Genomic DNA, 15,001 nt, shown 5'->3' with positions numbered 1-15,001 from the left:
TTTGCAAAACATTCTCTAGTCAATCAGGCTATTGATTTTTTCCCTAGAAATTTGTGTATTTCAAATCAAGAAATACATAATCAAGTAAAGAAAACCACATCCCTTTAAGTCTTAGGGGTTTGTAATCTCAATTATGCACTACATCGTTTCAGCATTGGAACCCTTCGGATAAGTGGTTCTCGACCAAGGGCTGTTTTGGTTGTTAAGAGGGGTAGGGGTTGCTGCTGGCACCTAGTGGTGAAGGCCAGGGTTGCCACCGAGCATCCTGCCACTGAGACAGTCCCAACAGCCACAAAGAATCATCTGGCTCAAAACAGCAACAGCGCTAAAGCTGAGAAATCTCATTCTAGAGTCTGAGACTATTTTAATGATGTTCGAATCATTATAGAAGTGTAGTCAATGTACAACAAAAAGTTTAAGCAGCAATTTCATTTTTAGTCTCCTAGAAGAAGTGAAATGAGATGACCTGAAAAGTACTCAGAACTGTAAGATGCCTATGAAAGTTAACAGCTAGTAATTTAGGATTATTAATAGCAACATCTTTTACCTAATAGTTATTACACACTATTTGCTAACTTGGGCTGAAATGCATTATTTCACCTAATATTCAAAATAAGTCTATGAAATTATCATTACTTCTATTTACTAATTTTTAGAAACCAAGCATAATTAATGCCTAGAATGTGTTCCAGGTCACACAGCTAGTAAGCGGCTGAAATGAGTTTCGGGTCCAAGCCTAATTCCAAAGCCCAGACCTTTCCACTTGGAAGGCCACTCATTCACAACAGATGCTTACCGGTAGCTACTACGTACTTCCTATTCTACATATGGGGCACATGTTAGCCAACAGCCCCTGCTCTCCCAGGGCTTACGTTTCAAGGGAGAAAACAGACATTTAAAAAATATGCATGTATAGAATTAGTCCTATTAAGAAAAACAGATCAGTGCAAGCAGACAGAATGACTGAAGCTGAAATCTTAGATATGATAGTTAGGCCTCTCTGCGGAGGTGAGAGCTGAGCACAGGAATGCAGGGAGGCAGCATCACACACGTCTGCCAAAGAGGCAAACATAAAACCAAGTTTATTCGAGCATTTTATAGCACAGCACTCTCACTTAGACCATTTATATGATTAGAGTGTACATTCAATTTGTTATAGAAAATTACTTGAAATACAAGAATTCTGGCTATAGGAAGGGGAAGTGAAGAGCATTTATTTATTATTTATATGTCAAATGCACATCCTATGCTCTGCCAACTGTTTTCAGAGGGCTGGCTGGGAACTTGGACAATATGGAGCTGTGTTAGAAAACAGAAGAAAAGAAGCAGAGTAGAATGATGGTTGCCAGGGCTCAGGGTGAACGGGGAAACAGCACTCAAAGAGCACAGACTGTAGTATGAGCAAGTTCTGGGGATCAAAGTACATCATGGTGATGACAGTGACTGATGTCATCTTGTATACTTGAAATCTGCTGAGAACAGCCCTCACATGTTCATATACTACACACACACACTAACCCTACAAAACTATGGGAGATGATGAAGGTGTTAACCTAACTGTGGTAATCGTTTCATAATTTATATCAATCATCACACTGCGCACCTTAAAAACAAATACATACAATTTTATCAATTTGATCTCAGTAAACCTGAGGAAAAAATAGGGAAATAGCTGTGTAAACACAAAAACATTTGGAAGCAGATGGATTCATGAAAATTTCAAAGGAAGTGAAAGTTTTCTTCACAGAAAATTAAATAAAGGGAAAACAAAAAAAAAGTTTTAGAGCTGATCTGAATCAATAAAGCATTTTATTAGAAATTAAAAATACGTGGGGCCCGGCACTGTGGCATAGCGAGTTAAGCCGCAGCCTGCAATGTTGGCATCCCTTATGGGCACCAGGTTGAGACCCAGCTACTCCACTTCTGATCCGGCGCTCTGCTATGGCTTGGGAAAGCAGAACATGGCCCAAGTCCTTGGGCCCCTGCACCCGCATGGGAGGCCGGGAGGAAGCTCCTGGCATTAGATCGGTGTAGCTCTGGCTATTGCAGCCATCTGGTGAGTGAACCAGCAGATGAGAGACTTCCTTCCTTCCCTCCCTCCCTCTGTCTCTACTCTCTCCATGTAACTCTTTCAAAATAAATAAATAAATCTTTAAAAAAATAATATGTGTATAACAAAAGATTAACAGATTTAAAATAAGAATATCTGACATCTCTGTAATGCCTTAATGTCCAAAACAGTCCATTAGGTAAGTATCATCTTCTTAATATGGATGGAAAAAAATCTCTGACTCAGCTAAGTTGATGGCGGCCAGTGTAGTATAGCTTCCGAGGACATAGCAGTAACAATCTTCCAAATCCAGATTCCAGAACTGTGCTTATCGACTCTACCATGCTAATCTCATTCTGACAGAATGGGGCAAAAAAAGATCAATCTTTTACTGTTTTGGTTACGTTTTTAAATAAATTTAACAAGTTGTGACTAGTCCATTTCTAGTAACTGTGACTGAGAAATCTCTGAAGCCAAACCAAAGATTATAACTATGCATCACTAGCATCTGACCTTGAACAATCACTTAACCTAATCTCTCTGTGGTTCAGGGACCTCATCTACCAAACTAGGATAATAACAGCACACACTTCATAGAGGTGTTGTGAAGAGCCCATGAGTTAACTTACATAATATGGCAGTCACATAATTAACTGCTATTATTAGTATTAAATAACATAATTTACAAGATCTAACAAAAGCAGGAAGAGGCATCAGAGATCCTTTCAAGGGCAAGGTCTATCAGAAAAGGCACACAGGCATCAGGGAAATGACACCCTAAAAAGCAACAGCAGCAGAGCAGCAATGGTTCAATTATACAAAAGCGTATGGTTGGGCCGGCGCCGCGGCTCACTAGGCTAATCCTCCGCCTAGCGGCGCCGGCACACCGGGTTCTAGTCCCGGTTGGGGCGCCGGATTCTGTCCCGGTTGCCCCTCTTCCAGGCCAGCTCTCTGCTGTGGCCAGGGAGTGCAGTGGAGGATGGCCCAGGTGCTTGGGCCCTGCACCCCATGGGAGACCAGGAAAAGCACCTGGCTCCTGGCTCCTGCCATCGGATCAGCGCGGTGCGCCGGCCGCGGTGCGCCGGCCGCAGCGCGCCGGCCGCGGCGGCCATTGGAGGGTGAACCAACGGCAAAGGAAGACCTTTCTCTCTGTCTCTCTCTCTCTCTCACTGTCCACTCTGCCTGTCAAAAAATAAAAAAATAAAAATAAAAATAAAAATAAATGAAAAAAAAAGCGTATGGTTTATTCACACCACAGCAATATTCCAGGAAAGATATGAAGAGGAGTAGGCACTAGTTTTGTGGTCGTTTAATAACAGGGTGTTGGTGTCCTGAAGAGATATCTGTACACACATGTTCATAAGAGCATTATCCACAACAGCCTAAAGGTAGAAGGAGCCCAAGTATCCACTAACAGATGAAAGAGCAAATAATATGTGGTATATACTTACATATACAATGGACTATATTTCCACCTGAAAGAAGTTCAGACAAGTTTCAATATATGGGTAAACCTTGAGGCCACCATGTTAAGTGAAATAAGCCAATCACAAGAGATTAAGTACTATTTGGCTTCATTAGATGAGTTACCGAAAGTGTCAAGCAGAACAGAGCAGTACGTAGATGCCAGCAACTGGAGACAGGAAGAATAGAGCCGTTGCTTAACGGACAGAATTTCAGATGTGCAAAGTCAAAATGTCCTACAGACTGCTTGCACAATACTGTGAATGAGCTGAACTTTATTAACTGTACACTTAAAAGGGGTTAAGGCAGTAAGTTTTATGCCATATGTACTGTATCACAATTTAAAAAAGGGGAGGCCAGACAGTAAACCAATGAAGAGTGAACTGGTCCAGCAAATACAGATTCACTGAGCAGGACAATCTGGAACAGTTAAGACTAGAAGCAAGGAAAAGTCAGTTTCATATTCAGCAGTATTTGGTACATTTTCTTCGGTCATCCTCCTCCACTATGTGAACTTCCTCCCTCTTTCCTCTACAAACACATGCCTCTAATTCAAACACTTTTAAAAGTATGATGTTTTAAAAAGAGAATCAGCCTGTATTTCAGTGGAGGCTAGTATACTTTATTTTCCTTTCTTAATGTTAAAAAACAGTACCTTAATCAATCATCATATAACTATATAAATCTAGAATAAAAAGGCAGGACAATATGGTATTAGGAAAAGACTGAATGAAAGCAAACTATTATTAAAACAGAATTCTACAAATCCAAGAGAAGTCTAAAACAACTATGTTCTTGTGTTATATGAAAGAAGGTTAAAATAACTATGTTCTCATTTACTGAGTGATAATCAACCAATTCTTCATCCTCTAAATTTTAATTTTTTGAAACAATGAATTCACAGTGGGGACTTTAAGAAAAAAATTTTAAACATTATTCTCATTTTCTTGTGAACTTTTCTATTTTTGACAATACTGTACTCAAAAATTCTTCAAAAAAATGAGAAATCTGACATTTGTAAAAATTTCTAGCTCGTTAATGAATTTAAACTATTTACTATAATATTTATTTCTTTAGATTTAGATTTATAAACAGTCTTAATTAGAAAAACTTGATATTTGCTAAATTATTCAGTAATGCTATTATATGTCCACCTCTGCTGTGGAATTAGAAGTGGCCAAGATGATACTTTCCTTTAAAGAATTCAATCTTTAACCCCGATGGGGGAAACAAGAATCTAAAGGAATAAAAAACTTACTTTTTAATGGTATGTTCTTGCTGCAAATACTTATCTTGCACACACTTTTCAAACAGAACCAACGCATGTTCTCCCTTATTCATTCCATTTGGCACTCGGTGGCGTTCCTCTGCCAAGTCTGTAGATAAGAGTTCAGACTCTATTTCTTCCAACAAATCCTCTGAGGTTGAAACATTCTTTATTTCTGAAATAAGCTTCTTGGTGCAGTCTGTATCATAAGGACTTTCTGAATAAGTCTTTTCTTTAGCAACTTCTGTAAATGTAGATGATCTTAATTCAGCCAGGATTTGCGTAACTGTCTGTTCTGTTTCACTTGTTTTTGAAAGTTGTTCTGCAGAATCTCCACTAGGAAAATTAACTGTTTGTTCTGAATTTTCAGGACATATGTTTCTTTTAGCACAAGAATCCTCACCTCCACCACGATCCAGAATATCATTTTCCTGTGCTTCAATTTGACTATTTAGTTCGTTGGACTGACATAATGTTTCATCACACTTTAATGACAATACTTTGGACTCATTTTCTAACTTACAGCTTTCATCACCAGAAAATGAGATGCATGAGTCTTCCTTTAATTCAGATGCTGTCCCAGGATTTGTATCAGAGGAAATGGAGGCTACGTGCTCTGTCTCTGCCATGCTGATGGGTAACTCACTCTGCATTTCTTCAAATCTGCTCCTGATCTTCGTTTTACATCTGAGAAAGTAAAACATTAAAATCAAAACAATTTCTAAGTGAAGACATCATACACTCAAGTATTTGCACACAATCTGTGATGTGGAACTAAAACTCCTAATAATTACTCCATACCCTTTCCTTGCAGAAAAAAAGAGCGAAAAGGCCAGTCTACCCATGTTGGTTGCAACTGGGAGAGCTACTAAGTCTGTCTTTCCTTCTTCACTTAACTCCACTAATTATTTTCTAGCACAGTCAATCATCCCATGAGATGTTAGCTAAAGATCAATATTATTGATTGCAAGATTAGTGCCGAAGAATGATCAGAATTCCTTTAACTTTCTGAGTGGAAAAAAACTACCCCCAAGAAATTTGTAAGGAAACAGTAGAGAAATAAGACAACAATGAAAGCACTAGAAGAGAAATTGCAAAGCAAGAAAAAATAAATACACAATGGGGCCAATGTGGCAGCATAATCTGATAAGCAGCTGCTTGCAACACTCCCACCAGCATCCCATTCTTAGAGCACTGGGATGAGTCTAGCGGCTGTGCTTCCAATAGAGCTTCCTACTAATGTGCCTAAGAAGGCAGCACAAGACAGCCCAACTACTTGGGCCCCTGACACTTACATGGGAGATCAGGGTGTAGTTCTCGCCTCCTGTCTTCAGCCTGGCTTAGATCTGGCTATTGCAGCCATTTGGGGAATGAACCAGTAGACAGATCGACTGATCGCTCTCATGCTCTCTCTGTTACTCTGCCTTTCAAATAAATAAATCTTTTTGAAAGAAATGCACATTAATGATAATTAAAAATTTGCTGGGAAGGAAAACTAAACAATAACACGACATGGCTACTTATAACCCAGAGACCTAGACTTGAGCTCAAAAGAAGTCACAGTGTGATGGATCCCTGCTAGGAGTTATTTTTTTCCTCCAGGCAGTACCATGGTGATTTTCAAACATTCTCATTACGAATAAGTGTTCAGGGCAAATCAGATGGAGCCCACCAGGCACTATGCCAATAAAAACAACAATAAAAGGGTCTGGCACTGTGGCATAGTAGGTTAAGCCTCTGCCTGTGGTGCCAGCATCCCATATGGGTGCCAGTTCATGTCCTGGCTGCTCCACTTCTGATCCAGTTCCCTGCTAATGTCCTGAGAAAGCAGTGGAGGACGGCCCAAGTGCATGGGCCCTTGTACCCATGTGTGAGACCCAGAAGAAGAAGCTCCAGGCTCTGGGTCAGCCCAGCTCGGGCCGCTGCAACCATTTGGGGAATAAACCAGTGGAAGGAGGATATCTCAGTCTCTGTCTCTCCTTCTCTGTAATTCTGCCTTTAAATAAATAAATCTTTTTTTTTTAAATATTTATTCGTTTGGAAGGCAAAGTTATAGAGAGGCAGAGGCAGAGAGAGAGGGGGAGAAAGAGAGAGAAAGAGAGGTCTTCCAAGTGCTGGTTCACTCCCCAGATGGCCACATTGGCTGGAGCTGTATCAATCTGAAGCCAGGAGCTAGGAGATTCCTCCAGGTCTCCCAAACGGGTGCAGGGGCCCAAGGACTTGGGCCATCTTCTACTGCCTTCCCAGGCCATAGTAGAGAGCTGGCTCAGAAGTGGAGCAACCAGAACTCAAACCAGCGCCCAAATGGGATGCCAGCACTGCAGGCGGCGGCTTTACCCATTACGCCACAGCGCCGGCCCCATAAATAAATCTTTAAAAAAAATTAAAAATTGGGTCCAGTGCTGTGGCGTAATGGGTAAAGCCGCCGCCTGCAGTGCCGGCATCCCATTTAGGCACTGGTTTGAGTTCTGGTTGCTCCACTTCTGAGCCAGCTCTCTACTATGGCCTGGGAAGGCAGTGGAAGATGGCCCAGATCCTTGGGCCCCTGCATCCACGTGGAAGACCTGGAAGAAGCTCCTGAGTTTCGGATCAGTGCTGCTCCAGTCGTTGCAGCCAACTGGGGAGTGAACCAACGGATGGAAGACCTCTCTCTCTAACTCTTTCAAATAAATAATTTAATTAAATGAAAAATAAAGAATTAATTCCATCAAGTTACTTTTTTACGATGCTTATGAAAGTTAGTCTAAGCTATTTTATGAAAATTACTGAAATTCACAAATTACCCTTATATAGGCACAGACAGCCTACTGGTTAGGGTAATGGTGTATCACATCAGAGAGCCTGGGTTCCACATCCACAGTTTCAGCAATCATCAACTTCTACAAACACGAGCAGGATAGAGGAGTTACCAAAGCCATATGAGATCAGATTAAAAAGTGGGCAAGTGATAGTTTGACAGAAGCTAATAGAGAAACAATCCAGATGAGAGGTATACTTATGGAAGCTGAAACGTGAAACTCAAAGTTTTTAATAACAAAGAAAAATACGTTAACATCAGACCATAATGGAGGTGGTGACCACCATGTAACCTGCCATCCTGTAACCACTTAGCTTGCGAACTGGGTTTTCTCATGCTCAAATGAACACTGACTGGAGGCCAAGCAAAAACAGACGAGTTAGCAAAGGTCTATATGTATATATGCAACAAACCCATCACCAAAGATTAAACAACTACACAGCAGCGGAGGTGGGCGAGAAGAACAAGATGAGCTTCATTTTGCCCATGATTAACTAAGAGAAAAAACAGTCAGCTGAGTCCTGCCATAGGCCTCCAGCTGGCAGCGCGATGCAGACCAATCTGGATGCTGTCCAGAGTTTTTTCTTTTGGTGGTGGGAAGGGACGGGGCAATCATCAAAGCTACTGAGAAAGGACGAGCCTCATAGCAGACTAATGGGGGAGGATGTAAAACTAGGCATTTGTTTAAAAAAGCGCTTGTACAAACCAAGTGCATATCCAAATACAGAAATAAATGTTGCTTTAAAAAAATGATACAGGGTCCAGCGCTGTGGCATAGCAGGTAAAGCCACCACCTGCAGGACTGCCATCCCATATGGGTACTGGTTCAAGTTCTGGATGCTCCACTTCCGATCCAGCTCTGTTATGGCCTGAGAAAGCAGTGGAAGATGACCCAAGTCCTTGGGTCCTTGCTCCCACTTGGGAGACCTGGAGGAAGCTCCTGGCTCCTTGCTTTGGGTCAGCTCAGCTCCGGGTCAGCTCAGCTCTGGCTACTGTAGCCATTTAGGGGATGAACCAGGGGATGAAAACCTCTCTGTCTCTACCTGTTTCTGTAATTCTGACTTTCAATGGGCTCCTGCCACCCATTCTGGCTCTGGCTATGACCTTGCCCAGTCCCCGCTGTTTCTGGCATTTGGGGAGAGAATCAGTACATGGGAACTCTCTCTCAAATTAACAAAAATTTTTAAAATTAAAAAAAAAAGCAGGTTATTTGAACTTTTTAGCAACCTTTACTAATTAGGAGAAATATCTATTTGAAACAGTACAGTCAGAAAATTCTTTTGAATTCAACGACTTCTATTTTTCAGAGCTGTTTCTCACACAGTACCTCAGGACCAATTCATACTTCAGAGTGGACTCCATGAATGAGAACTGGTTTCGTTCTTACTGGAGCTCATCAGCTGTAGGCAACTGGTCAAGAAACACTTTGACTTGCCTGGATGCCAGCTACTATCCATCTTGGATTTCTTTTCTTAATGCATGACTTCACATTTCTACAAAATTATTTCCATGTAGGAATCATATAGATGAAAACAATTTTAAACAGCTTTTTGTTCTTGCTCTTGTTTTTCCACTAACTGACATTATAAACAAACAAACAAAAAAACTTAGGCTGCAAATACAAATGGATCCAATCCACAGATATTTGGTAACAGGTTATTATATAAACAAGTACCATACAAAAGTAACAAGTCAAAAATACATTTCTAGAGCCAGTGCTGTGGCGTACTGGGTAAAGTCACTGCCTGCAATGCCGGCATCCCCTATGGATGCCAGTTCAAGTCCCAGCTGCTTCACTTCCTATCCAGCTCTCCACTATGGCCTGGGAAAGCAGTAGAAGATGGCCCAAGTCCTTGGACCCCTACACCTGCATGGGAAACCTGGAAGAAGCTCCTGGCTCCTGATCTGCTCAGCTCTGGCCATTATGCCCATCTGGGGAGTAAACCAGCTGATGGAAGACCTCTCTCTGTCTCTGCCTCTCTCTAGCTCTGCCTTTCAAATCCTCCCACCACCACCCCCCCCACCCCCCACCGTGCGTGCTCACTCGTGCTCTCGTGCTCTCTCTCTCTGCCTCTCTGTAACTCTTTCAAATAAAGTAAATCTTAAAAAAAAATACATTTCCAAAGTAGGCATTCATTCATTCATTTGCTCACCAAGTAGGTTTTAGCATCTATTATGCAGACACTGTTCTTGGTGTGGAGAACAGTCATGAATAAAAACAGACAACCCTCACAGTGAGACCTGAGGTAGGCAGATCAATATATGTTGCCCATAGGCCGGCGCCGGCACACCGGGTTCTAGTCCCAGTCAGGGCGCCGGATTCTGTCCCAGTTGCCCTTCTTCCAGGCCAGCTCTCTGCTGTGGCCAGGGAGTGCAATGGAGGATGGCCCAGGTTCTTGGGCCCTGCACCCGCATGGGAGACCGGGACCTGGCTTCGGATCAGCGTGATGCACTGGCCGCAGCACGCCGACCATGGCGGCAATTGGAGGGTGAACCAATGGTAAAGGAAGACCTTTCTCTCTGTCTATCTCTCTCACTGTCTACTCTGCCTGTCAAAAAATAAATTAATTAATTAAAAAATTAAAAAAAAATATGTTGCCCATAAACATTACAGCACTAGAAATTATATTATATTTATTTTAATATTACGGTATCTTAATTTTTAGGTTTGCCAGTGTTCAACAGAAACACCTGGGAAACAAGTGTTTTGGCACTGCAGTTAGGCTGCAACTTAGGATAGCTGCACCTCCTACTGATGCACGCCCTAGGGGGCAGCAGGTGATGGTTTAAGTTCTTCCGTCTCTGACACCCATTTGGGAGACCCAGACTGAGTTCTGAGTGTTGGTCTTCAGCCTGGCTCAGCCCTGACTTCTATGGGCATTTGGGAAATGAACCAGCAGATGGAAGAGCTCTCTCTCTTTCAAATAAAATGAAATTAAATGTTTTTAAAAAATAAAAAAAAAAAACACCTTAGTTCAGTATAAATACTATCTGTAACTAGCTACAAGTTTAAAAATTATAAACTGTACCATTTAAGTCCCAAATAATACCAGTTGTATAATTCTCAAACATGCATCATGGTAGGCAAGCTGAGACTGGGAGCTCACTCCTGTTCTTCAGCACAATGGTCTACTATCCACTGTAGAAATGAAGTACATCACGAGTCTGCTGCACTTCGGATCCAGCTCCCTGCTAATGTGCCTGAGAAAGCAACAGGTGATGGCCAGTGGTGCTTGAGTCCCTGGCACTCATATGGGAGACTCGAATGGAGTTCCAGGCTCCTGAGCTTTAGTCTGGCCCAGCCCCAACCAGTGAGGCCATTCAAGCAGAAAGCCAGCAGACGGAAGATCTCTCTGTCTCTCCCTCTCTGTAACTCTGCCTTTCAAATAAATAAATAAATCGGCCGGCGCCGCGGCTCACTAGGCTAATCCTCCGCCTAGCGGCGCCGGCACACCGGGTTCTAGTCCCGGTCGGGGCGCCGGATTCTGTCCCGGTTGCCCCTCTTCCAGGCCAGCCCTCTGCTGTGGCCAGGGAGTGCAGTGGAGGATGGCCCAGGTGCTTGGGCCCTGCACCCCATGGGAGACCAGGAAAAGCACCTGGCTCCTGGCTCCTGCCATCGGATCAGCGCGCTGCGCCGGCCGCAGCGCGCCGGCCGCGGCGGCCATTGGAGGGTGAACCAACGGCAAAGGAAGACCTTTCTCTCTGTCTCTCTCTCTCACTGTCCACTCTGCCTGTCAAAAAAAAAAAAAAAAAAAAAAAAAAATAAATAAATAAATAAATAAATAAATCTTTTAAAAAAGAAAAAGAAGAAATGTAACTACATCAAAAAATTTTCTACTTAGTCCCCAAATAAACTTTGAAAGGAGCATAAACAAACAAAAATAAAAACCTAGTCTTTCTGGACAGTTCTAATAAATGAGAAACAAAAAGCAAAATAAAAAAAGCATCTACATCGTCCATTACCATCTGTTCACAACTCCAAATAACTGTTTTTTTTCATAAATTATATCAACTTCAAAAGACACTTTCCTGGGTAAAAGCTTTTTAAAAATGAAATAGAATGAAAAAGAACCTGTTTAAGAAGCATGAATATCTTTTTTCACATAATGAAAATGCTTGACATTGAAATTTCATATAAAGTACATTTATGTAGATCAAAATCTACTTTTTTAACTGAATCACATTCTGGGTAAAATTTAATAGTCACATGTTGAGTTTTCTTTAAGGGAAACACAGCACTATAATAAAAAAGCTGCCTCTAGTTTACTAGTTTGAGAAGTTCCTTCTATGAGTCAAGGTCAATTATCCCTGCGGGGATTTCTTTAGCTTTGCACCTATGATTTCAGACAGGGTGGATTTTATGGTTTGTGCATTATATAATGCACAAAGATGCTAACTGAATAATAAAAAAAAAAGACTCGGGCAATAAATGTAGCAGGACACCAAACCCACACCAAAACAGTACCAAATCCTGTGGTAGGATAATAGAAGAAAGAGAAACTATGGTCCATCAAGATTCCAGGAAAGGGGCAGCAGGTAAGGCTGCCACCTGCAGTGCTGGCATCCTATATGGGTGCCAGTTTGAGTCCTGGCTGCTCCACTTCTAACCCGGCTCCCTGCTAATGTGCCTGAGAAAGCAGCAGAAGATGGCCAAGTCCTCGGGACCCTGCACCACACGGGAGACCTGGATGAAGCTCGTGGCTCCTGGCTTCAGCCTGGCCCAGATGGGGCTGCTGTAGCCATTTAGGGAGTGAACCAGCAGCAGATGGAAAATCTCTCTCTGAGCCTCTCCTCCTCTGTAACTCTGATTTTCAAATAAATAAATAAATATTTTAAAAAATAAAAATATTCCAGGAAAAAGAGGGTCAGTGGCTACACATCACATTATCAATATCCTATGTATCATTCTACCAGTTTGTTATCTTACATGAATGCAATTTTATATATCTCTAATACTTTTTAAAATATTAAAGCAGTTATTAATACAGAAATCTTAATTTGAAGCTTGTACAGATGTTACCATTTGCACTTTAATGAGTCCAAGAAAACACAGAAAGTATTTTCAATTAATTTTCCTTCCAAATCTAACAAGTGAAAGAAGGAAAAAAAATCTTGACCAGTAGTTTGCTTTTCAAAAAGGAAGGTGAATAACTTAAGATTAAATATATAGGTTGTGACTCTGCTTTATATTAGTTTTGATGTTTAATTCTGAAGTCACATTTGGCCTGGGTTTATTTAATTTGGTAAGATGTAGTAAGAAAAAGTTAAATTATTTATTAGTACTTACTACAGACTATCAATTCATGTATCTTTTTTTTTTTTTTTTTTTTTTGGACAGGCAGAGTGGACAGTGAGAGAGAGAGACAGAGAGAAAGGTCTTCCTTTGCCGTTGGTTCACCCTCCAATGGCCGCCGCGGCCAGCGCGCTGCGGCCGGCGCACCGCGCTGATCCGATGGCAGGAGCCAGGAGCCAGGTGCTTTTCCTGGTCTCCCATGGGGTGCAGGGCCCAAGCACCTGGGCCATCCTCCACTGCACTCCCTGGCCACAGCAGAGAGCTGGCCTGGAAGAGGGGCAACCGAGACAGAATCCGGCGCCCCGACCGGGACTGGAACCCGGTGTGCCGGCGCCGCTAGGCGGAGGATTAGCCTAGTGAGCCGCGGCGCCGGCTTCAATTCATGTATCTTAACAAATGTTACTAAGAAATATACCCCCAATACAGTCAATACTACGCTGGGGTTGATTTCCATTGAATCTACTTCCCCTTCACCTCAGTATCTTTTTTTTTTAAGATTTATTTATTTGAAAGGCAGCGTGACGGAGAAAGGGGTAAGTTAGAAGGGAGAGAGAGAAATGAATAGATAGATCAATCTTCTAAGCACTGAGTCACTCCCCAAATGCCCACAAGTCAAGGTTGGGCCAGGCCAAAGCCAGGAGCCTGGAACTCCATCCTGGTCTTCCACATGGTGGCAGGGACCCAAGTGCCTGGGCCACTCTCGGCTCCCTTCCCACTCACATTAGCAGGAAGCTGGATCAGAAACTGAGAAGGAAAGGGGGCTCCAACACGGGATGCTGTCATTACAAGTGGTGGCCAAGCACCACAATGCCTGCTCCTTACTTTGCTTATACTTTTTAGCCCAAATACAAATTGTAAGTCTCAGTAGCTGAGAAAGTTCAAAGAAGTCTAAAAGAATGTAAGATTAAAGGGTCATCTGTAGATGGAAATGTCTGTCATCTCCTCTATCCCTAAAAGGAAAATGCAATGTAACATCGAGCTATATCAAGCCCAGTGATGTTCAAGAACCTACTCCTAGGTATTTAAAGAAGAAAGAGATGAAAGAAATAATCTTAGAACTTCAGGTTAAGGGTCTTTCAACACAAAACAGCTAGACGAATTTGAAACCAGTACAGATTTCTATTCATTCTTCAAAGGGAAGGTTGGCTTTCTAAATCTCCAAATAGAGCTGCTTCTTCAACCTATCCTCTCTTCCCTCTTCCATCGAGAGTGAAGTACTGGACTGCTTTACCTTTACTCCATGACGTCAGCATCTGGCTGTAAACAGACTTATAAACGGAACACACTAAACAACCAGCAGCCATGCTGTCACTGCACAGCATCAAAGGGCAACTCTTTAGTTAATAGGGGAAGGAACAGGAAGGTTAGGGTGCTCACAGAGTGCTACACACTGGCCACTCCTTTGGGTTAGGCCATACACAAAGACTGAAACATCAGTCACATTCCATGGAATCTCCACTGTTGAAAGAATAATTAAGTTTACATGCACTCATTCTGAACCAGAGGAGGCCTTCAAACAAAACTAACATAAACACACTCGCATCTCCTAGGTGATCCAGCAATTCGACTTTAAAAGGGAGTTTTAATTCTCAATACTGCAAGATTTGTAAGCTACCCAGTATTTTCTATGAATTTAAAATAATACAATTAAGACTAACAAGAAAAGAAAAAGAATTGGGCCAATCATCGCTGCATTTTGTGTAATGGTGGATTAAAAAAAAAACAAAACACAGCTGCACAAGGGCCCGTGTACTTTATCCACAAAGACAGTACAGATTCGCATCAGTGTTTCTCGAATCTTAATCTTCCCCACAAGATAAACACTCTACAAATAGGAAGGTGTTGTTAGTAGCTGCAAAGGCCACACCCACAACCAGCATACCTACACACTTCACGGATTGATTTTTTTTCTTAAATGGATACCAGCACACCTCCTGAAACATTGTTCCACTGACTTACTGAACAATTCCTTAGGAAAACACTCAGTCTACCTCTTAGCAAGGAAGAGAAAAACTAGGTGTCAAAGGAACACGATACACATGCAAACAGAACTGCCAAGCGCCTGCGACTGGACTGCGTGTGTGTACTCCGCTGCGGGTCCCCAGGTAACAAGACTACCCAGGATTCGAA

General features: G+C 42.1%; 1 protein-coding gene across 4 annotated transcripts in view; it reads right to left on the bottom strand.

The window, feature by feature from the left end:
* CCDC186 (coiled-coil domain containing 186) overlaps window positions 1–15,001 on the bottom strand; it is a 49,714-nt gene that overhangs the window by 33,349 nt on the left and 1,364 nt on the right. For 3 of the 4 annotated variants that reach the window (XM_008270533.5, XM_008270534.5, XM_089314324.1), the window contains exon 2: window positions 4,773–5,468. In XM_008270533.5, the coding sequence (XP_008268755.3) occupies window positions 4,773–5,468 (696 nt within the window). Of the gene's footprint in view, window positions 1–4,768; window positions 5,469–15,001 lie in introns of those variants that run through there. The other variant, XM_089314326.1, reaches the window with a different exon arrangement.

This window comes from Oryctolagus cuniculus, chromosome 15 (assembly GCF_051225735.1).
Source record: "Oryctolagus cuniculus isolate XC-2025 breed Fujian yellow rabbit chromosome 15, ASM5122573v1, whole genome shotgun sequence".
Taxonomy (NCBI): domain Eukaryota; kingdom Metazoa; phylum Chordata; class Mammalia; order Lagomorpha; family Leporidae; genus Oryctolagus; species Oryctolagus cuniculus.
Note: the sequence above shows the minus strand (reverse complement) of the source record. Positions and strands in the feature narration are given on the sequence as shown.